The 25,109-nt window shown below is 40.5% G+C and overlaps 1 protein-coding gene across 2 annotated transcripts; it reads right to left on the reverse strand.

Moving 5' to 3' along the window:
* Positions 1 to 4,696: 4,696 nt before the first annotated feature.
* On the reverse strand, positions 4,697 to 6,910 carry pdcb (phosducin b; the record flags this gene model as incomplete). 2 transcript variants are annotated; one of them, XM_084547664.1, is made up of 3 exons in its annotated part: positions 4,697 to 5,558; positions 6,217 to 6,365; positions 6,865 to 6,910. In XM_084547664.1, the coding sequence occupies 3 exons, from the start codon at positions 6,908 to 6,910 to the stop codon at positions 5,043 to 5,045; spliced, it is 711 nt and encodes a 236-aa protein (XP_084403790.1). In that variant the 3' UTR covers positions 4,697 to 5,042. The 2 variants fall into 2 exon arrangements, with proteins under 2 accessions (XP_084403790.1, XP_084403789.1); XM_084547663.1 differs by lacking the exon at positions 6,865 to 6,910 and having other exon boundaries at positions 6,217 to 6,740.
* Positions 6,911 to 25,109: the final 18,199 nt, after the last annotated feature.

Below are 25,109 nucleotides of genomic sequence, written 5' to 3' on the forward strand. Positions count from 1 at the left end.
CCTGGTGTGGTCCTAGCGTGCCAAACATCAGTACAATTACAGTTACGTGGGAGGATGCTGTCATTTATTTACTCCAATATTTCCAGCTTTTGTCACTCATTTTCCGAACTCGTGTTATGCTTTACTCACTCCACCTTTGTTTTAGTCATAACAATTACAGTTGCATTGCGGTCCAGTGTTTACCACTCATTTGAAAAGTAGTTGTTATTACAAAAGACGCACAAGTTTGATTTCATCAAACGGCACCGTCACATTAATGAGTCATGAGGATCTGTCAACAATGTGACTTCAAATACGTTATCACTTCTGTTGACAACCGGCGAGGTTTTATTAGTTATGTCATCTCCCCACCACATCCGCTGTCCATATTTGGTCAAGCGCGTTTCAAACGGGGTCTCCGCCGCCGTGCCATGACGTCACCTCAGTGAAATTGGTTTTTATGTGGATGAAGTAGAGCGCGACAGCTGGGCTTTCCAAGAGCCCAAACATAAAAAGCGCAGAAGATCTCCAATTAGCGGAGCATTGTAAACAAAGGGGGGACCAAAATGTCAGAATGTGGGTGGGATCAGGTGGTCGGAGCCGGGGGTAAACACTGAGGTAAACATTTGTTTGAGTGGAGCCATGAGTCAAATCAAGCTTTGGGGCCTGATCCAAGGGGCAAGTTTGGAGGTAAAATCTAGAACATCCTCCAAATGTGTAGCACGCAAAAGCTACTCAGGACTTTTCTAAGCAGAGTCATCAAGATAGCTCAGGAAACCTGCTTCTCAGTGGAGGCCCATGTTTATGCTCTCCAGAACATTGAGGCAGCGTACGCCCTCTCACTTGGCAATCGTTTATTTTTTTTTTCTGATTTACAAATGAGTCACTGAGGAGAATCTTCTCTCAGCTCTCTTCTTCTCGTAGCTTCTGCTGCACCCGTTGAACCCTTCTTGCTGTTAGAAGGCTGCCGCACATACAGGACATACGTGTGATGTGTGAGTGAATCTCAGAGAAATATCTTTGTGTCATGGCTGCCACAGATTGTGTGACGTTTCTGGGTTTGCATCGTCCAAAGAGCTTACATGTGATGTTTTTTTTGCCAGTTGGCTGCCCTCTTGGATACCGCACTGTAGTCTAGGTCAGCAGTCTGGCGGACATGTTCGGGCATCTCGGAAAATCGTATCTCAGCTCAAAAAACACTTGTGGGAGGTTTCGACATCTTAGACACGCTACTGCATAAAGAAAAAAGCATTCCCGGCTAGAGGCTATGCAAGTCATGCCAGATGTGGTGCTGTGGAATCACAAATGCAAGTAAGTCCTCAGAGAAATATGTGCTAGCGTGTCACTGTTAGGCAGCTCCTGCTTTAAGGGTAATTAGAAGTCACGAACTCCTTCGCAGGCAATATGTCAGAGATGAGAACGGAATTTACACGAAGCAACATAAAAGCAGATCGTGTTTGGAGAAGCTTTTCAACAGGTATATTCCGTTACTGAGATACCAAACAATGCTGTGTATTAGTCAATTTAACAGTGGAAATGAGATGACTATGACCCTTATTTGTCTTTGAATCAAAGCAGCAGTAAAAGCAGCCGACTGCTACTGTTAAAGCGACAACCATAATCCTGCAAGAGGAATGGCCGGATACATGAAAGGCATATTGTACTTGTAAATGTGGACAAACAAGTAGATTAATCTGAAAATATTGGAAGTTTTCAGTTGTCTTTTACACACGGGTAAGGTTGAATGCCACAGAAAGTAAAAGCTGGATCACCAGTTTCTAGTTTTACCTCAGTGAGTCAAAAGATCTACGAGTTGGGACAGGTTCACATTGAACGAGCAGGCAATACAATAGTCCAAGTGACAGGAAATATGGAGTTTTATGAAGCTGTCTGAGAAAAAAATAAATAAAAAATCCTTGTGATCTACTGTATATATATATATATATATATATATATATATATATATATATCAAGCAACAGAAAGCAGATTTTTCCCTGAAACCAACACCCAGATTTCCAAGTGGCGCTGGACTTCTCTTTGAAAAATAAACTAGAATATAACAAACACCTCCTGTTCTTAAGGTTTAACACTATCTACAGTAACTTATGACTTGTCCTCAGGAAGCCGGAGGAAGTTTTGGGACATTAAAGTGTTTATGTCTTTGATGCTTTCAACCAGCGACTTGACAAGGTGAAGACTCCAAGAGGCTGCAGGTATAGAAATGTGTCATTAGCATATTGATATATCTCGTCAGATAGTTAGATATTTAGATCTGCGTATATCCATATAGTGGGAGTGACTGGGGCACTGAAACGTAGCCTCTAAATAATGCATTATCTGCCGCGAAACTCTTTAATTTCACCAATATTTTGTTATAATACGCTAGTGCTATTCCCCGTTGAGTCCGGAGTTAGCTGTTATCATCATCCGGGGTCTGTAGATTGACCTGGATGATGTCATCTCTGAGCGCCGCTTGTTTACCTGTAACTGTAACTACTGCTAGTTTTTTGCAACATGGCTGAATATTTTTCCGATTCTGAGGTTGTGGATGACGACTTTGTTTATGATGGACGTCCTTACCTTTTTGAGCCAGAGTATACGGATAAGGAGCTTGTTGAAAGGAGGATGCGGAGGCAGAGAGAGGAACAGCTGGCCAAAGAACAACAAACCGCTGCACGTCAGTGAATAGATAACAGGTAACTCCGGACTCAACGGGGAATAGCACTAGCCTATCATAACAAATTAATGGTGAAATGAACGAGTTTCGCGGCAGATAATGTGCTATTTAGAGGCTGCGTTTCGGTGCCCCAGTCACTCCCACTATATGGATATACGTGGATCTAAATATCGTCCGAACTCCAAATGACACCAGAGTTATATGGGTGAGTAAACGATTGTATTTTATGCCAGGAAAAAAGGTTGTAAAAAAACTGTAATTCCTCTTTAACACATTAAAAAAAAAGAGAACCCATTATATGCAGTTAAAACATCAGAGCACAAGCAATTAAATGCACTTTTAAATTAAGCTGTCCCCTCAGAAAGACCAGAAAGAACAGCTGAGTCTCCGTACTTCCATCATTTTATAATAGTGACGGAGAGGGCGAGCAAATCAGTAGTGTGATGAGAAAAGAGGAACCAAACATTGTTTTTATTGGTTAATGTCTTAATTGAGTTATATCTGAAATGTAGCTGTATAGGGCTATGTTCTCAAATATTCCCAAACCTTTTGCTGAAGCAGTATGTGCTGCTGTCTGATATTAGTGAGAAGAGTTGAGGCTATTTTTTTTTTAAGGAGAAACAAAGGTTAAAGAGGAAACAGAAAACCATCAATTAACGGATGCTGCTTGGCCTGTCTTGCAAGTCTGTCCAAGGACAAAGTTGAACTGGCTTTATGTGATAATGCAAAAATGTTTTACACATATCTAACCTCTATCTTTACAGCAAAGTCCTGTTTCCTGCAGCAGCAGCGGACGTGATTGTGTGCGGTGAAGCTTTTGTGTCAGATAAGAGACAACTTAATTTGATGCACTTCATATCAAATTGTGGGTTAGTATTGCAAGTCTTTACTTAAAAATCTTAATACACTTTCATGTTGTGGGTTTTGGCACACCCAGAGCTCACCGGGGTCACAGGAGAGTCAAATATGCTACAAGACAAGTGAGGTTATTCGACATGTGACAGCCTGCTTCCACGCAGGAGAAGAGGGATTTTGCAATGGCATGCATCGCCGTGTATATGTGTACTTTGCAACGTTCTGCCATCTGTGTTTCTATTTTGCATTGAAATGTTAAGTCTTCTTTTAGTCCCGGCCATTTGAATAAAGAAATATTTCTTAAAAAAAAAAAAAAGACGAAGAAATGGATTTTTTGGCTTGAAATTCAGACAATGTTTTGAAGTTATCAAACCATGTCATCTACATAAAAAAAAAAAATGCATGCAGGTTGTTGAAGACAGACACACATGGAGTCTAGACACTGGTCGTAGGAGTGAAGACAGGAGGGTTATTTTGGAAATGAAAAATTTGAATATAGCGAAAGAGTGGTGACGTAAGGAGGAGGCAAGTTTTGCAATGTTTAGTCTGTACCAAGGACTCAGAGATTGAAATCGTAAAGACGCTATCATTTTTGGAAAATTCGCTTTCTTGCCCAGAGCTATATAAAAAGATAAATTCCACTCTGTAGTAAGCAACTGATAATCTAAATATAAGTTTTGGAGTACTTCTGTAGCTGTCGGGATGAGTTACCAGCTAGAAACAGTAACTCCCTATACCCAAAACCCAAATTCAGACGGATGATGAATCGCTGAAAAAGACATCTGTTTCCTTTTGCTTAATTTCTGTCGCTTTCTTTACTTTTCTTCACTTTTCTTCACTTCACTGATGAAAATGAAGCTCGTGAATGTTTTTTTTTTCCATACGCCATACTCCTGCCACTTTGGCTAAAGAAGCGAGGTTAGGTAATGTTGGGAGACAAGTTTAAACAAAAATGTTTCCACGTCTTAAGTGCTTTGGCCTCATCAAAATTTAACACTTGAACTTTTTTATTTATATTTTGGCAGAACACTACAGAGACATTAAACACTCATCTTACATTTTGGGATTTCACTTTTGTTTTATAACTTGTGCACACATCCACCCAATCAAATGCTAAAAAAAAAAAAAAAAAAGACTCTATGAATATTTCTTTACAAATACATACAGCATGTAATATTTCCTAATATAACAAAATAACATATTGCAATTATAGTTACAGCTAGCTGGTTTTGGCTTTTATCAAAAGCAAGGGCGGTTTGTGCTATATATATATATATATATATAATTATTTATAAACGCAGGATCTCCTCACGTCATCGTTACTCATTGTCAGTATCACCCATAACTGGGAAACTGAGGTTTCTTCACTCACTGGAAGTAAAATATCTCCTTTAGACAACAATCCTCCCTAGTGAGCTAGTGGAGATGTTATGGTTTTCCTATTTTTCAAATCCCAAAAGAATAAATTCTCTTATTTTATGAAATGTCTTTCTTTGGATCTTTAGATCTCTTTCCAGCCAAGCTCTTTGTTTACTCTACATCGTTTTCTTCCTCATCCTCCAACCCTGGCAACTCTTTCTCCGGCAGAAGGCCGTAGCTGTTGAGGAAGGCTTCCACATCCGTAGCAAAGAACTCCTCATTTAGGTGCTGCGTGCAGGCTAGGAAGTTCCCAAGCAGGTCTCCAGCCTTGTACACGAGCAGCGTGGGCAAAAATTCATCCGAGAAACGTTCGGCGGCGCCGGATGCCACGGCATCAATCCTGCAGAACTTTACGGTGGGGTACTCAGTGGCCAGGCAGTCCAGGCAGTTGTTGAGCTCCTCACAACCTTTGATCCCATTTTTGTAGATGTGCACAACCACCATGGTGCTGTGATGCTCCTTCTCAATGACTTCCAGGAAGGCCTCTCCGCTTTCCAGGTCATGCACGCCTTCAAACTTGGGCCCGAAGCTGAGCTTGTCGTGCATCTCTTGCATGCATCGCCTTCTGTACTTCTTTAGGCAGCCTTCATCCTCCTCCTTAAGCAGTTCATACTCTTGGACACTCATCTGAAAAAGGTTAAGAGCTTTTAATTTGTCAATGCACAAGGTTATCTGTGCATATAGATGCATTCTTAGTTTCCTTAACCCTTTACGGGGCGAGGAACCCTATTCGGTAACTTCAGCACACATTTTAAATTGTGTCCCCGTGCCTCTCAGTGAGGTTGAGAAGCATGTGGTTTTCACCCAGCCAATCAGAGCAGATCAAGGTAACGTTCTCAGGTCAAATCAGGGTCGTAACTGTTTTATTAGGTACCAAGAAGAAATGTAATAATGTTGTCTAATGTGATAATGTGCATGTTGACAAGTGCCTGAATCAGCACTTATATTCTAATGATATAAACACATGTTTACATTTGTTTTACCAATTAAGGGCAAAGAAGCATATATGGTAAATTCATTCATTAAATTAATTAATTATTACATTAATAAATTTTGAAAAATTTCACAAAAGTAAAAAAAAAGTCTTTTTATGCCCTACAATAACACCGAGCGCCTATGAAGGGTTAAATAGCTCAAATATCAAATCACTGCAAACAGACTTTCTTTTTGCACAGAGAAGAATTTGTTTCCTAATGCACAATGCCCAGAGATTACAGTCAAGTGCAATCATTAAAGTGAAAGTCTGCTCTGTTAACACATGGTTTACATAGGTTCTGGGCTGTACCTTGCGGTTAAGATTGGCTTTGGAGTCATCTTTTGGCTTGTTGGGTGATGACATCTGTCTCAGCAGTTCCCTTTTTGCAGGAGGCAGGTTCTCCTGGTCCATACTTTCCAACTTGAACCTCCTCCAGTCATTGATGACCCCTTTTGGACCTGTGGAGAAAGCAAAGAGCAGTTTGTATTCGCATTCTCGAGGGTGATGTCTTCTTTCAGCCTGTCGGGACAGAACAGAAGGGGAAAGCCAGGGAACATCTCTTGGCAGACAGGATTCGGTCCTCGTCCAGCAGGAATAATTTGGCTTCAGTTTCATGAACTGGCAGTCATCAACATGTCTTTTACAACTAACCACCGAACATATTTTGAGAGATTTTCAAGCTGAATGACTGCTACTCCATTGATAAGTAACAATGCACACCTATGAATAACTTGTGGATAATGCGTCCTCTTTTAATTTGGGGATTATCTTAACCCTCTGTAGTGCACTAACTACCCCTGTGTTGCGTAAGAGAAAGAAGATTAGAGCATCTGTTAAACTGCCAAAGCTCTAAAGATCAGCACTCCACTCTGCTTTGGTCTTCCTTTTAGTTTTCTGTTTAGGCACTTCCTCATAAAAGCACAAAAGACTGGGATATTATAAAAGAGTGCGTCTCACCTGTTTGGGTTGCGGTCTCTTCCAAGTCAATCATTCTGTTTGACATTTTTCTGGGTTAGCAACCTGTAAGAGAAAAGCACTGATCAATCATCTGATCCCTGAATGAGTCTTTATTCATATTAGTTGTCATTGTAATCAATCGGGCATCTACAGATTTAAAGTCTTTGTGCTAGTGACGGAGCTATTGGATACCAAGTTAGTCCCATGATATTTAATTAAATTAATGCTCTCTAAGAGGATTACTGAACGGCAACTGATCTGCGTCGCCTGTTGTTAGGCCTTGAAGTTCCTGTTGGAAGTTGATGGACGTGGCGACTCAGATCATGAAACTACAATAATAATGCAGTTGTTTTACATCTATGTGTACATGTGACACCACTGTTGCATTTATTTATACATTATAGGAATACATTTTTAACTGAATGAAAAAAATATTCTTTCCTGCTGCATATTATGATGCATGTCAGTGTTACGTGCACATAACTCAGATAGTGCAGCTCATGCAGATGCACATTTTTGTCCCCTCTTTAAAATACGTTGTCTTTATAAGGTCTCTGGTGTCATTTTTTCAAACCTTTAGAGAACGTGACGCATACAGAGACAATATCTGATTGGATTAAGCGTCCTATCCCCAGTGTTTCAATTAGCGCAGTCCCACTTCCTGCTTGCCTTGCCGTCACAATGCTGATCTTGTCTAATGATCTTTTACGGCCACGGCCCTCCGACTCCGAGAGATTTTCCATGATCGGTTCTCACATGAGCAAACGAAAACAAGTTTAAATGTTTCAGCTCCGTCTCTGTATGTGCGCGGGACGAGAGGTGGACAATAAACTCTTGTAAACAGCTGACTTCCAATTAGACACAGAGCCATGACTAAACTCGGCAATGGAAGAAAGAAATCTTTGTTCTTACTTTGAGCATTTAGTTTAGTTTCTTTCTTATTCTAAAACATGAATTTGTAAAACCTCTCTGTTTGATACGTAACAATAAGCATAATCCAATTTGTTTGTTTTGCAAATTATCTACATGAAAAATGAAGATCAACCCTATGATAAGTTTTGGGTGTATTTAAAAATACTCACACACCAGATGTCTTAAAAGATCTATAGAAAAACCGCATGTCTCCATATATCGCCACACGTTTCAGCAGGTTTCTTTCCATTGTTAATAAAAGTTTGCTTACCTCCCACGGCCACAATAAAGTCCTGCCTTTGTGTGAGTAGTTAACCTTGCACTGGTCCACTCGATCACTTGACTGAGCTATCTATTGCTGGATGGTCTGTGTTTTTCTGTGCATGCGTGAGTCTTTTCCAGCCAATGAGCTCGGTCTAACGGAGATCTCAAAAAAGACCCTATAGAGCAAACAGAAATAGAGCATAGATCCTAAGAGGATTTCACCTCAGGAATTAGAAGCCTCTGCTTGATTAAGACCTGACGACGCACAATGCAGAGAGATAATGACAAAGAGGGGAAGACGTAGAACTGAACACTTCTTCTTCTTCTTTTTTTTTCAAAACTTAAAGACATTTAACACACTCATTAAAAACGGCAGTTTGATAAGAGCAGCACACAAGCACACCACTGTGTTGGATTTCACAAATACAAAACGGCACTTCAGGAGTTAAGCGAAGCCGGAGCGCTATATCCCTGAGATGAACTTTCAAATAAAGTGATATTGTCTGGAATTCAAAGTTCTTCCAGGCACAGAGCTTCACACAGAAGGAACACATGACAAGAGGTGTTGTAAACACAAAACACCGCCAGCGACGGGTGGCAAATACTGTATCTAGTGATGCTTCATCATGTGCTTCTTTCGACACAAAAATCCCACTGTGGTGTCCTCTCACTTCTTAAAACTTTTAATTTTAGAGGCTATATGAAGTTGATGTTGGGCTTTTTATTTTTAAGTTTACAAAGATGTCAATATCTAGTGAGTACACACAGTAACATAAAGAGAAAGACCCAAGGAAAATAGTAGCGTCTGTAAATCTTGCGGTTTTACTATGTTGCCTGTAAAAGAATTAGAAATACTAAGAATGTAGAGCAAACATAACAACATAGGTATAAGATAAGATAAGATAAGATTTTATTTGTCACATGCACAGTTATACATAGTACAATGCACAGTGAAATGTATTTTTGTACCTGCAGTCAGTAGTAAAAAGGTACTGCAGTAAAATAGTAATAACTGCACATAACACACAAGGTAAACAATATAAGTGTAAATGTAAAACTGAGAAAAATGAAATAAAATACAGACTGTAAACTCAAAATGTGAACTTAGAGGGGGGTAACCTGTATATATAGGAAAGGGAAAGTTCTGTCTGAAAGTAGTGATACGAGTTAAATAAGGTACCTGCTTTCTCTTATCACGTCTCCAGTTTTGTGAATTGTCAATATTCAGAATACTTAGTCAAAATCTCACTTAATCTTTAAAGTATATGTGCTAATGTGATGCTTTCAGGGTTTAATTTATCATAAATATATGATCCATTGTCAAAATCTTGATCTCGTAGTGTAGTTAAAATGCAATTTGTGCCTCAGTAATGGAAGAATATGAAGTAAAATAATTGGAAATACTGAAATAAAGTTCCTAACTGCTGTAAAGTGCCGCAGCAATTCACCACTGCTGCGTCTGTAAAGTTCATTGTTCTCATCAAACACCTGCGAAGGCCGTCTAATCTTTTGCACGGAAAGTGAGTGTCAGCGCTAATGCGGTTGTTCACGGTGCAAATTCCTTGAGTTCCACCTTAGACACACAACAAACGTTCATCACTAAATTTCAGTCGGTATTTTTTCTTTATCTTTTTTTTTTTCACAAAAGCTGTCGTGCCTCTTTGTGAGCTTCCCTTTTGGCTGGGCGCTGAATCACTGCAGTGCAAATAGTAGAGTAAATGCTCTCCACACCCACACGATATCCTGCCGCCGTGTTTGACTTCTGTCCTTCGACTCTGTGTCTGTGTCCTGTATTTATTGGCTTAAGGGATTACTGGACTTTTTTTATTCAGGCACACAGTGCATGCATGTCAGGTGGGGTTCCATTATTCTCCGTCACCCGATGAGCGTAGGTTGCTCGAGCTGGAATTCGGGTGATTATTTTTGCACCTTTTGTTCTAAAACTGCCTGTCAGCTGCAGCATACCAGTCCAAGTTTAGCATTTCTATCTATCTATCTATCTATCTATCCATCTATCTATCTATCTATCTATCTATCTATGTTGTTCTGTGCAGAAGAAATATGATAACCGAATACACTACATCATTCCATTGCTTACGTACACACACAGACAAACACGAATAAACCATGAAGCATCTCATTTCCTTACAAAAATAGATCAGATGTGTTTTATGAAGCACAGCGACTGCCAGACGACCATTAAACGCTATAATAATCCGTTCAAAGCTGAGGACTGACGTAAAGTGTCATCTATTTTTTCAGGATAAAAAAATCACATGTTACGTAGAGGCTTACATCAGTGACGGATCTTATCTCACAGCAAACTGTACAAGTTTAGAAAAAAATAAAAAAAGCGTTCTTTATCAGGTTAAACCCTAAGGGATGTTGTCAGTGTACGGTTGCAGAGCATTGTGTGTCATTCTTCCATTCAGAGTCATTCAGTCTGTTACATGAACACAGAACATTGGATCAGTTCTCTTGGCTGGATAACAAGGCGGCGCCCGGTCAGAGACTTTAATCTATTTTTACACACCAGAGGTCAGACTTCTGCCTTCATGATTTGGCTTATGAGGCCAACAGTCATGACGGAGGATGGGAGATACGCTCAGTCACTTCAGGTTTATCATAATTGATGCAGCTTATTGAACTTTTCTATTTCTTCAGATTGAATCAATTTAAAACACAAGTTTTTTTTTCTTGCATCTGTACATTTGTACATACTTTTTGGATACCAATACACCAATCAGCCACAACATTATGACCACTGACAGGAGAAGTGAATAACATTGACCATCTTGTGACAATTCAATGTTCTGCTGGGAAACTTTTGGACCTGGCATTCATTCATGTGGATGTTACTTAGACATGTAGCACCCACCTAGACCAGACAAGGCACCCCCATCCCACAGGCACAGGCACACACACTAAAACGGTTTAGGAACAACTAAAAAAAACAAAAAAAAAACATGAAGAACAGCACAAGGTGTTGACCTGGCCTCCAAATTCACTAGATCCCAAACTGATCAAGTATCTGTGGGATGATCAACAGAGGCCCCTCCCCTCAAAGGCCCCCCACTAACAACATCCTGTTGCCAGACACCACAGGACACCCTCAGAAGGCCCATGTCCATTCTCTGGTGAGTCACAATTGTTCTGGAGGCACAAGGGAGACCTACACAATATTAGGAAGGTGGTCATAATGTTATGTCTGATCTGATTTTGTCTCGTTCACTGACACACATTTGTATATCACACCAGAGTTGGCGTGGCATTTCTTACCTCTTTCCTTACATCTTGTTTAATTTTTTATTTTTTTTTGTGCTCTCTCCTCTGCCTCCTCCTCCTCCTATGTGAACAGAACGCCTTAGTACTTATATCCTCATGACTCACCAACACCAGGACGTCTTTGTTTGGTTTCTAAATATGAATTTACGTCTACCGGCATGTCCTTTCCACACAAGTGTTGGGGACAATAAACAAAAAAAAAAAAATGAAGCTATTGCTGGTACATAGGTGTGTATGCATGTGTCGGCGTCTTTGGAGCCAGGTGTGGTTTTCCAGCCATAAACCATTAGCTCTGTGACATCACGTACGAGCAACTTCCACATACTACTTCCACAATGAGGTCTATGAACGTTTTCTTTACCAAGTATTGAGTCACGGAGATGGACTGTTTAGGATTAGACATACCGTAGTCAGAAAAGCCACCTTTTTGTTTTTGGATTAGACAAGTATGAAGGAATCAAAACACATTAAATGTCACTAATGCTTTCATGTGAATGCAGAGCTTCTCTTGCAGACTCTGAAAGGTCCACCTAGACCTAATTTTCTTATGAGTAGGACACTTTATGGTGCCTTTTCTGGCGTCACATCCCTCATTCATATCGGCTCCTGTTTGTTTTCTCCTCGGCTGCTGGCTCAGGGCACAAGCCGCCCTTTTGTTTGATTTAATAATTTGAGGTAGTGCCTTTAACGGCGGAATGCACCATGGGACCGAGGACACATTTTCGTTCACACTGCTGAACAAACGTGGGCTCATGCAACCCGGTCCACACCCAGATGTGGTCCCATTGATTGGATCTCAATGCGTCATGGGTGCATTCACACCTGTAACTTAAAACTAGCTACTTGTGATCAGATCACCCAGTACAGATATGACACAGGGCCACAGAAAAACCTTCATATTTTGGAATGACATTTAGCTCTACTTGCTTGTAACAGGCCTTTGGTGTCTCTCCCACACACTGAACTGTACATATGATGAGTGAATCTTCTTTTCACCTCCCAACCCCACCCACACCCCCCACCCATACCCCTCTGGTGACTCAATCGTGTGTGCATTCCTTAGATAAGCTGGGAGCAGCTAAATTAGGCAATGGCTGTCCTTGAGGCTATTGATCATCATCGTAACAATGGCAACAGGCGGAACTTCCAGGTAAGACACAGGACACCCGTATGTGTGTCATTGTAGTTTTGACAGGGACGTTTAATTACTGCATGAAGTGTCATGCTTCTTTTTTAAAACGCCAGTCATGAAAGGATAATAGGTGTCAGAGTGAAGAATGTTAATAGCGAAAGCGGAAACCGCCGCTAGCTCTCATAACAACAAACCTGTTAAGTGGCAGGTGCTTTTATTATCACAAACGTCAAACATATTTATTTTTTCTCCCCCCCTCCCTGGAAAACACTGCTACACATTTTCTCTAATTGTTGACAGACACCCCGACGAGTCGTCTGCAGAAATGGTTCTGTAACTTTCCTCTGGCCAGTCTCAGACCGGCCGACATGCAGTTTTCCTTCTTGATGTGGTTTAATCACTCTTACGAGCAGCGATTGAAAGTCTTCCAATGTTATGACAGCTGTGGCTATTACGCCGTTATGAGAGGTTGCCTGAAAGTCCAGCCTTGCTTTACGTGGAACACAGAGCCAACACAGCTCCCCTGCTCTGACTCAGGAGCTTTCATTTCCAGTTCAGCAAACTGTAACAGGCATTCTCCTCCGGCGGTGGGGATGAATGCCACGGAGGTGACTTTTGTTTTTTAAGACTGTTGTGGAAAAAACATTCTACTAACTATTGTGCAATCCACTCTTACTTATTTCCATCTTTCCGGCAACACATTAAAGGCCAATGAGTTTTTTCGCTTATGGCAAGCTTCTCACACATTACATCTCTTGGGCATATATTTTCCTAAACAGCTAACCATGCCCACACAGGTACACATGCAGGTGTGAAAATCGGCAGAGCTCCAAATTCTTTACTGCTAAATGCTGCAGGCACCTCTTTCCCTCTTTTCGTACGAAACGAAACAAATGCATATGACATGTTTCACAACTTCTTTGACTAAAGCTGACAACCAGTCAATCAAATTTATTAATTTGCGCATCTCACTTGTGAGATCTGGAATATCCGTGGGTGGTCATTGCTATGACGGGTGGGGGTGCCTCTATCAACGACCCGATATTCACCTGCAATCAATATTATTTTTTCAGAGTAACCCTGCATTGAGTCTTCTTTTTCACAATTAGTGGTTCTATATGGTTTCATTAAGGCCAGATACTCTCCAGACTCGAGGAGTGAATAAGTGTGAAACGTTTTGGGGAAAGATGTTTAGACTGTGATGTAAATGGATGACAATTGGCGACTTTAGTCCACCTACCCTTGTTCAAAGAAGGACTCTCCAGTTGTACACAGATGGCTTCTCTTCCTCCTCTTTCAAAACATTTATCTCGTTTCTCCGGTCTGTGCACTATACTGCATAAACTACGTTGCTCTGCTTAAACTTTGCCTCCTTGTATTTAGAAGATTGAGACATTCGATCCATTTTGACCGTAATTTAGAGCTAAAATAAAAACAGCTGCTAAAATGCAAAATGTGAGAAAAAGCTGTCATCATGGTGTCATCGGGTTTATTGGAATTATTTCTTAATTTGAAAGTAGTTTGGGTGACGTTCTTAATGATAACCCTGATAATTGACCCTTTAAGGCTCAGATGAAAAGTATGAACCCGGTGCCTTCATACCACCCGCCAGTGTTTCCACTGTCTGCGCTTACAGTAAAAGTACACTGAATGCCTAAGGACTGAGTGAATGTTAACTCCATGAGGCAAACAGATGGAAACTGTGAAGGAGCGCACATAGAAGTAGTTTGAAGTCTACTGTATGTCTGTATGTGTGGGAAGTCCGCCACGGAGTCTGGAAACGCTCGTATGATCCGAGTGACAAAGTCAAAAAATGACCTTTGTGTTTCTTCAGTGATTCATTGTGGCTAAATGTTTTTCTTTCCCAAATGTTTTCTTGCATGCGGAGCGGCACGAACGCCTGCTGCCCAAAGCCACGGAAGCAAATGGAAAAAAGACCAACACAACAGAAACATCTTTATATTAGAAATCATTGACGCAAAAAACATGGTCCTGTTCGGCATGATAATAATTATGATATTTTAGATTTTTTAGTTTATCACACGTTAGTGACACCCATGCTAATGTGCTCAAGGGTAGAAACTTCAATCATCTTAACACATGCTGTGATTTAGGCTTTAGGCTAATTGCATCTCCTAATTTATCCCTAAAATTAAAGGAAAGTTATGTCTGTGAAGGTCCTCAGTCATCCAGGTCATGGTATATCCAAAAAAGGTTCAAAAAAGGCAACTGGACTATTGTTTTTTTTTTGTATCTTCTGCATCTTGCACTGTTGTTTCCTGCCGCTGTAACACCCTAATTTCCCCACGGGGATGAATAAAGTCTTATCTTATCTTAAGACGTTTCACCACTCATCCGACTAGCTTTCCCTGGACGACGTAACATCGTCATCACTTAGGCAAAGACTGGTCCACCCTAAAGACAGAACACCCAGGCAAAAACAGAGTAATGTGGTGTACGCTGTTCAGTGCAGTGAGGAGTGTACAGACTTATACATCTCTTCAGGAAACAATTCAGCGGTCCACCTACACCTGAAGGACAAAGGGCAACAACGTCCAAATCTTAGCTGGAGAAGACCGATGGTTTGAAAGAGGAGTAAAGGAAGCCATCTATGTCAGACTGGAAAAACCTTCACTAAACAGAGGAGGTGGACTGAGATTTAACCTGCCATCTATTTACAATACAGTTTTAACTTCTGTCCCCAAGAAGTTTCAACCTCATTCACACCTTGACACTGGAGCCTCTGACGGACAAGAGTCATTAGAGCACCATTCATAGGGAAGAGGACAGAGGCAAAAACAGTCCCCCCTCAACAACGGGTAAGTACCCAATTGTTAATGGAAATTAGCTGCACCGGTTTCTGGTTGTTAACATAACAAGCAAGTTTCAGGAGGAGTTCCTATTTAAACCTCAGACTTCCCACCAGTCCCCTAGAACTGAAGAAGCTACTTGGATGAGTAGTGAAACTACAAGTCCAGTTGCCTTTTCTGAACCTTTTTTGGATAAAGGAAAGTTATTTGGATGAAATAAGAAAGTCCGGGCCAGCTTAGGTACAAAGTAAGGTTGTTATAAGGTTATTTAACCTTTTTACCTGTTATGTTTGCAGTTTGATCATCATGATGAATCTATTAGTCATCTCTAACATCACGGACACAAAGATTTGTTTCTCAGAAAATCAGAGAAAAGCATCACACAGTGAAGCTGTGATTTATTAGCTTTCCAGGCCTGACAAAAACATTCATTTAGTCTCTATAAAGACAAAATGATTATTGAGAAAATGAATTTGCAAAACTGTTGATAAGTTTTATCTAATTAAGTTAAATTATGATCAGATTCTCACTATGGAGAACTGATCAGTGTCATTCTCTGTATATGTCTTGATTTTGTTCAGAAAAACAAACAAACAAGACGTCACCTGAATCAATTACAGTTCTCTGGAGGGTCGTTTGGGGGGGGGGGGGGCTACACCCTGGGCAGGTCTCCAGTCTATCCCAGGACAGAGAGACAGACAACCATTCACACTCACACCTACGGCCAGTTTAGAATCACCAATGAACCTAACGAGCATGTCTTTGGACGGTGGGAGGAAGCCGGAGTACTAGTAGTTGCATTAAGGGCCCCATCAGCTTAATAAACAGTTCTCAATCACTAATCAATCAATGGCCCTTAAAACATTTTGGCAGTTGATATAAAACTACAGCCTGTTTCAGATCTGAACCAAGTCCCCCGTGGTAAATGTGTTCATTCCTAATAGTAGCTGTGATGTCTATGTTCTCGTCAAGTCGCATTTTCTGCATCGGGTGAGAGATTTTTTCACTTGGTGCCAAATTCAACTCCGTCTGTTCCTTCATACTTCACATTCAGGAGTTAAAAACGTACACAGACCCAGCCCTGCCATTGATTTTGAAATTGTCGTTTGAGCCATCATCTACTGTACGTTTGTCTCCAGACCTGCCTTCACATCTGGTTAATGGAAACAGACTACACTATACTCCAAACACTGCTATACTTTATTTTATTTTGCTTTGTGTGTTTTATTTTATTTATTTTCTATTTTATTTTATTTTATTTATTTTTATTTTTATTTTTATTTTTATTTTTATGTTTATTTTTATTTTTATTTTTATTAATTTAAAGGGAGAGAGAAACAACATTTGCATTCTTCCGTATGTCCTGAAAATGTGGAGAATTGACAATAAAACTCTTGAATCTTATTTCAGTGATTTTCCATTGTCTTCAAATTCATCACCAACAGTAATGATTGTGAGACACGAGAGAAAGTCGTGCCGGGGCTGATGACTCCATACCTTCTTAAGGACCACTGATTAATTCTACACACACTACACTGTATACGCATATAAGACGATTGTGCAACTGTGTGCGTAAAAACAAGAGGAAGACAGTGAGTAAATAATTACGTCCTCTGACCGGCCACCACTGCTACTATTGGCCCATTCATAAGTATTAGTCATCACACAGTTATGCTGGTGTTTCTGCTCTCCACTGAGGGGCCCAGCTCCACTGTTTTGAGGGGAAGAAGTGACGCACACTTTAAAAACATTACACTGTGTTTGATATTACCACACTTTGCCGCCACTGAGAGGCGCTGCAGAGTCAAACAGGAGAAAGGCTGCACTGAGCAAATGTGAGAAGTGACATTTTTTTATTTTTTTATTTGTCATTTGTCTAATAAAAAACACAATACAATAGAGTCATAAACATCAAAGTGTTATCCCAAGGCATCTATAATGGAGTGTACATTATGCACATTTTCTGAACATGTCTGCAATTTAAGTCACAAATCAAGGTTGCACATACATTACTAAATAAAGAAATAAACTGAGATAGGGACACCAGATAAGAAGGGCGCAGGGCCAAAATCAGTTAAGTGCCAAACAATGGAAAAGATAAAATCGAGGGAACTTTAAAAGGAAAAAGTAAACTGAAACTGATGAGAGTCAAAGATTTTCCGAGAGATAAGTGAATGTTGTCAACGAACTTTCACACGTCAGCTGAGAAAATTCTTTATTGAAACGTTGTGACTCATCAGAGAATGGAACATGGGCCTTCTGAGGTTGCCCTTTGGTGTCTTGCAACAGAATGTTGTTAGTGGGAGGAGCCTCTGTGAATCATCCCACAAATACTTGATCATTTTGGGTTCTCGTGAATTTGGAGGCCAGGTCAACACCTTGAGCTTCATGAGTCGTTCCTAAACCGTTTTTGTGTGTGTGCTTGTGTCCGGCTGCATCCTGCTGGGGATGGCTGCTGTCATCAAGGAGTGTCATTGCTATGACGGGTGGGGGTGCCTGCCTGGTCTGGTTTAGGTGGGTGCTACATGTCTAAGTAACATCCACACAAATGTCAGGTCCAAAAGTTTCCCAGCAGAACGCTGAATTGTCACAAAATGGTTAATGTTATTCACTTCTCCTGTCAGTTTATCATAATGTTGTGGCTGATCGGTGTACATCATATTATGCGTCCTTGACATTTTCCGTTTTTCCCAGCTCAACAAAATTGTATTAAAACTGCGTATTTTATCAGACTAATCCCAAAACCAAAAGATATTCACTCTTATATTTGTAGCGCTGGAGCCAGCTCAGTGGTCTCGGACTCTCGAGTTACCTGGGTCTTTTCAGGGGTGTGGCGTGGCTCATTATCCCCCTGGAGGGATGCCTCTGACCTCTGAGAGTGTTGTTTCAATAGGGTGATAGATCTGCACCACTGTCTAAGTGGGCCGTACGTATCGTAGTAACTTCCACTTGAGCTTCACCTGTCAGCGGTGTTGACGTTGTGGCCGACTGGTGTAAATACGACTCGACACAAATTATGGTTTTGTAACTCACTGGGTCATCAGACATAAGTGCTTCCGTGGGTTCTAAATGAGGCAACTGCAAATATTTCCCCTTAGCTACAACCATTGACTGTATATACTAGGCTACAACCCTTCGACTTTCTGCATGACTCAGTGGAACAACAACAAAAAGCGGCTCAGAGCGGCTCCGACCAGCTCAGACTGGCCGCAGGATCAATCACAGGATGCATCCTTTTTTGAAGATGCACGGCAAGTTTTGACAGTCTGGATTTTTTATTTTTTATTTTTTTTTTAAATCCAATCCAGATGTCACCGTTGGGCAAATTTTAGAGACTAGGAGAACCCTGATATCAAATAACACTGATGTTTTGGATTTAAATTTCTTAATGACGCAATATATGCTGCTGAAAATGTATGAGAAAATATGAGAAAGACAAATCACACGTAGAGTCATGGAGGCACGTACGTTACAATTTCCTCAGAACAGAAATGGAGAAAAGGAGAAACTACATTGGATTCTCTTCCTGCTTTTTGTTGGGAAGTGGATACTTATTAAAGAGGGATGATCTTACACCTTCTGCATCACATTATTTTTAAGGTTTTTCTGAAGGTACATCTAATTAAGCATATTTAATAAATATTAAGCCATAATTCTAGAGGAAATATGTAATATCCCGGACAGAAATCAGTCACCCTTTCTCAGGTAGACGCTTCACTGCCCACCACTCCCCTTCCGCTTGTCTCACTCTTCCACCTTCACCCACTCTGCCAGCTGACTCCTGTTGCAGTGTTTACCTATTGTCGTCCCCTTAGTGACTCATCCACTGCTTAACCCTGCTTAATACCTGTTGAGGTTTTTCTATATGTTTTCTTAAGCATTATGCAAGTAGCTTAATTATGAACCCCTCCTTATTGTTTGCTACGCACACGGCTTAAATAACACCACTTTGCAATCACACAAGTATATTTCATACACTGTTTGTCATACACGCTTTTTTTATTTTTGATTTTGTTACTTTATTGTGGAAATCGCACAAAAAGAACAAAACCAGCAATTCATTGATTCGGCTTACACTAATGATGTGTTAAAGCTCTGACAAAGAGCTCTGTTATTGTCTGAACGCTATTAAAAATGCATCAATGAGGCGCATCGGCGCACAAAATTATATCAACAAACCCTCAAAGTGAACTTCCTGTGCTGAATTACTACCAGTAATGAATCAAATCGGTGGCTTCTGGGATGTATTCACTGGTAAAAGAGAGCTCTGTTGTCGGCCAATGCGACGCGTAAGGTATCGGAAAGCACACAAACAACCACAATCTAATACCTCTGCTATTAATATCACATGCTTGCATGGTGTATGAGCTAAAGAGGCTGTCTGAGCAAGAAGCAGAACTTCCTTTTTTTTAAAAGCTGTCTAATACGTGAAGAAAGTCAAGTCGATGTTGAGTAGTCGCCTCTGACATCACTCTTAAAAACACAAGAGAAAGTAATGCTCTGCAACAATGAAATCTATATTCTTGACTTGAATACATATCGTAGCGTCTCACACAAAAGAAGCTACGTAGGCTTTTCTGCAAGTTTACTGAAGCTTGAACACAGGTTACTGTCGGCCTACGGCATCACTATAAATACCGTCAGTCTGACATTTATTATATGTGGCTCACTCGCTTGGCAAACTCTCAACTCTGCCATAACTTCCGTCTCTCGGATGGTGCATTCAATGACATCATGGTCAAAAAACTACGCTCTCTTCTCTCTGTTACCCCAGGGCGTTTGATCCATTCATTCATCTTCTGTACCCGCTTAATCCAGTTAAGGGTCGCGGGGGTCTGCTGGAACCTATCCCAGCTGTCATCAGGCAAGAGGCGGGGGTACACCCTGGACAGGTCGCCAGTCTATCGCAGGGACAACACAGAGAGACACAGACAACCATTCACACTCACACCTACGGCCAATTTAGAATCACCAATTAACCTAACGAGCATGTCTTTGGATGGTGGGAGGAAGCTGGAGTACCCGGAGAGAACCCACGCAGACACAGGGAGAACATGCCACAGGGCGTTTCATGAAGTTGCTAATTGATCATTCCTTTGCTAGCGTCAGCGGATGCCTTTTCATTACTTACTTTCAAACGTACATATTCTGCATGTCATGGTAGTATGGGCTCCATCTTTAGTGAAGTATTTCCACACAGTTGTTTTCTCCACTGCTAGTTTTCTGCAGTGACCCACTGGGGCTCCTCACCTGTCTTCTCAGAGGCGCCAGTGTTGTTATTGTCGCATGATTGATGACTAGTTGACTTGATGCTTAAAGCGTCACGGCACAGCAGTGAAGTGGACTAGTCGGTACAACCCCTAGTGCAGAGTAACACATTGTCATTTTACTTAACCCTACTGATTCTCCACCACCTCTAAAATTAAAGAAGATTAGTTAATTTAGAAGTCAGATGTGTCATTTGAACTTTTTAAAAGGCATTCATCTTTAGCTTGGCTTTGCAGCAAAATCAAGCGCTAATCGTGCTGCTTTCTCTCTGTTAGATAATTTGTGACGTTACATTGCTATTTTGGTCTGTTTCAGTCTGTTTTGAAGGACACGGTTGACTTCCATAAATTAATGGGCTTTGTTCCTCCCATTGTGTGGCTACAAAAGTTCAATCTATTGTTTGACAATATGGACCCATCCTTTTGTAATGGTTCAAGGCCACACAAGGAAGTGTTTCATTGCGCTAATTACATGCTTGGGGCGGAGAGTCCTCTGTTACCTTTCACCTGACATGTTGTGACAACACAGTTCGGTTGTAAATGTCATGGAAACTTTTCCGGCGCCTGTTGTTTCTGGAAAGGAGTAGGCAGGGTCTCGCAGGAGCCAAAATTCTGATTTCTGCAGCAAGAAACCGATCTGCTGTTTGTTAATGTGACAAACAATCACAGTCCTGCTTCTTGTCCGCCAGGGAATAGGTCATAATTATAGGTCTGGATTTCTGGTTTAAGATGTTTCCTGTAAAAAAAAACTATATGAGCATGTGATGATGAGCATCTTCAAAAAATGAAAGTCAACTAGAGAGTACGTGAGCAATGTCAGCTGCAGGGAGTGCATTATAAAATTAAAAAAAATCCCAAGCAGGAAACAAAAGTTTGAAAATAGTCAGGAAATTGGGAGTCTGTTACTGTAAATGTATTGCTCAACATTCCAGTGTATTACTCTTTCAAGCATGTTGTTGACATAAGCAGTGCACTTCACATCTTATTCATTCAAAAATGTACCAAAAAAAGGTTGTGGTGACTTATATTTCACTAGGTGTAATTTTATTATGTTATTATCTGGAAAAGCTCCTGGCTGCATCTTTTTTTTTTTTATTTTTTTATTTTTTATTTTTTTTATTTAAATGACACACAGGTATACAGTGACAACAATTAACATACACATAGACAAGACAAAGTTCACCTGTTCACAGAACTACTTATGCTTAACAAGCTGTATTGAGCAGCAACATGTACACAATTATTACAAGCAGACATAGTAGTTTCAACATTCATCAGCTGAGGAATCAGCGTTGCAAATATTGCAAAAAGGGGGACCATGAGCCTTCGTAAGCTGTCATATTGTTTTTCAAAGATGCAGTAAGCTTTTCTAGATTTGAGTGATTGGTTAAAAGATTGAGCCATTGATTTATAGAAATTTTAGCTCTGTTTTTCCAGTTTAATAAAATTGTTTTTTTTGCAATGGTAAAAGCAATCAAAATAAAAGGCTTAACTGTCTAACCCTAACCCTCCTGGCTGCATCTAACAAATATACGGTTGTAAAGCAGTCACACAGGAATTTCTTTCTGCATAATAATCCTCGCGAATGCGGGACCTTTACCCGTAATCGAGCATGTTTACAGTGCACCGTTGCTACTTCTAGTGACGTAAACGATCTCGGTCCTTCTTCCACAACTGCTCCAGTACCAAAAAGAAAAGCAACTTCATTTTGTGTAAATTGTAGAAAGATTCAAGAGGAACACAGAAATGTAAAGTATTTAATGTCAAACTCTCTGTCAACAAAATGAGTGACTCATTGATTGATTAGGTACACTAATGAACAAGTGAGAACTGCACTGCCTGTAGATTCCTGTACAATTCTTATTAAATTAATCAATCGAAAGTGTAGTTTTGGCACCTTTCTGGCTGACTTTGTGCCAGCAAGACCCCTGGAAAGTTTGGTTTTGCAACACTTAATTATTTTTCCCATTAAGTTGTGAGGGCAAGCATATTCAGGTCCTGAATTTTGCTCAGAGGCAACGTTTCATTGAATGAAGGAGGAGGCTGTTGTCTTGGTTGAATGCTAATGGAACATGTCATGTCATGCTGTGTAACACCCACTGCTGAGTTTCTTTCTAAAACCTGACCACTGCCTTCCCATAACTTTAACCATGATTAGTAATAACTACCTCATTACGATTGTTGATTAAAAAAACACAAAACACAAATGAACATGGTCTCGTTAAAGTAAGACCTTTAAGAATGATGTTGATTCTTGGGGCAGTTTGGAACAGTGTAGCCTAAGTGGTCATCATTTCAGCTGCGTCATAATTTATATGAAGAAATCTTCGGACATGGCAGGATAATTGTTCTCTGAATATAAGGTCATCACCAGTTGAGAGGTTTTCCTTGTAGCACTCTTTAAGCCCCTCTGGTAAGCCCTGAGAAGTGTTATCCTTGGTCATTTAAGAAAAACTGCGATTGAAAGGTACACAGCTGCTGATGACTAAAACCTGAATGTTACTGAATATTTTCACAGTAATGTTATTCATTGAGAGACACCACACGCTTTTTAAGGCCTTTTGTTATGACTTGGCATTGCACACATGAATAAGATTAACCATTCTCACCCTCTCATTTGACGACGTGGGTGGCAGGAAGACGTGCGTACTTCTGTTTACGGTCTGCGTTTGCATTCACACTTCTAAAGCAATGCGGTTTTACTGTATGTGCGATCCCCTCCACATGTGGTGTGAACATGCAGATCTCAAACGCGTCCTCAAAGCGTCTTGGGTGGGATCGGACTTGCAGTTAAAGCTGCCCTCTCGTGATCAGATCTCCCTGGACGTTCGTTAATTCCAGGTCTGAAAAAGATCCTTAAATGCTCCAGAGACACATGAACATATCTTCTTTTCACTGGCACTCACACGTGGCCTTTATTTAAAGAGCTTGCAGTAGCTCAAGAAGACGTCTGAAAGCATTTGATGGGACAGTTAGTTTGAATCTGAATGTGAAGGGAAAAAAATGAATATCCACACATCTAACACACACGTACTGTATGCACGCACATCGACCAGCTGACATAGGAGTTACGTGCCGTTTCAGCAGACCAATTAAGCATTGCTTCACTGAATGTTCCTCCAATCAAACTGGGTGTCCTGCAACTGTCCTGCCAAGTCCTGGATCCCTGTAGAGTCTGGTTTGTGGAGCTTTCCAACAAAGACAAACACTTCATTTAGACAACCAGGGCGAGTTTAAATTAGAAACACGTTTTATTCTTTTAAGCAGAAAAAATACTGAGAGGTTTCCCAGCCAGGGTTACATCTACTAAATAGTTACTAATGTAATTCAGATGGTTGTTATTCTGTTCTGATGTCATTTACATTGTCACAGGTTGTGTAATTTACGGTTACTTCACTTTCCTCTGCCACCTTTTATGCATTTTATCAAAATTAAAAAAATAAGCCAAGAGATTCCGTATTGCGTGATATGTTTGTTCGTTTTATTGTTTTAATCAAAAATATGGCATGAGTGACGTGGAGAAAAAAATCAATGAAATGACAGAGGAAATAGATGTGACAGATATGCAAGGTGTGTCAACGACTGAGAACTTGAGACACCCTATTACTAACATGGGAAAGACAGCAGTCAAATAACTGACATTTTACAGGTCAACTGTAGCATGCACTTAGTCACTATTTGTGATGTGTGATAAAGAGGCCGGCAGCAGTGACGCCCAAATATGAGTGTGACACAAGTCAATAATTCCTTTTAATGAATGACCGCAAGTGGCACTAATGAATGTCTGGCTCTGTGTGCATGCGTGAGATGGAAATATGCGCGGTTTTATTCTTTTGAAACATATTAAATGTGTGTGTGTGTAATTATAGCACAAGGGCAGTCTTTGATGTACCGGCGATGTCTTCATCCCATTTTATTAGCCTCGTGTTTTGACTGTTTCGCAAATAGCTCCAACATGGCGGTCGCTGTCTTTTCAAAGCATCAGATTCCAACTTCGATTGATCTCATATCATTACCATGGAAGAGAATATCTTGGCAAAGACAGCAGCTCTTCCCAAAAGTATAAAATGATGCTGGCAACCATTTCAATCTTGCTGTGTCAATAACTGCGGTTTGGAAGCGATGACAGGTCTAGCTTCGGTTTGTCCAACATGCTGCTAAAAAGCATGGACTTGTCTCTCAGTCGTTAAAGATAATACAACGCTGAAGTTCTTCAGATATGGTGGTGTTTTTAAGCATTTTTCCTTGCCACCGTCGCCTTCTGGGGGTTTCAGGCTGGGTTTTGTAAAGCATCTTGAGACGATTTGTATTGTTATTGACACTATATAAATAAAACTAAATTGAATCACTGCAGTACAGTGACAGTGACATTATCATGTCTGTGTCTTTATTGAGTAAGATGACTCAATTATCCAGTTGTAAGTGACACGCAGACTGATAGCTGTCATCATTAGTTGCTAGATTAGGTGAGTCAAATACATTATGGGGATCTGGGAACTGGCAATATTTCCTGATTTTATCTTCCATCAAGTTTAAAGTTTCACTTGTGCAGCCAACAGCGCACTGTTTAAACAC

This window comes from Chelon labrosus (genome assembly GCF_963514085.1).
Source record: "Chelon labrosus genome assembly, chromosome: 7".
NCBI classification, from domain to species: domain Eukaryota; kingdom Metazoa; phylum Chordata; class Actinopteri; order Mugiliformes; family Mugilidae; genus Chelon; species Chelon labrosus.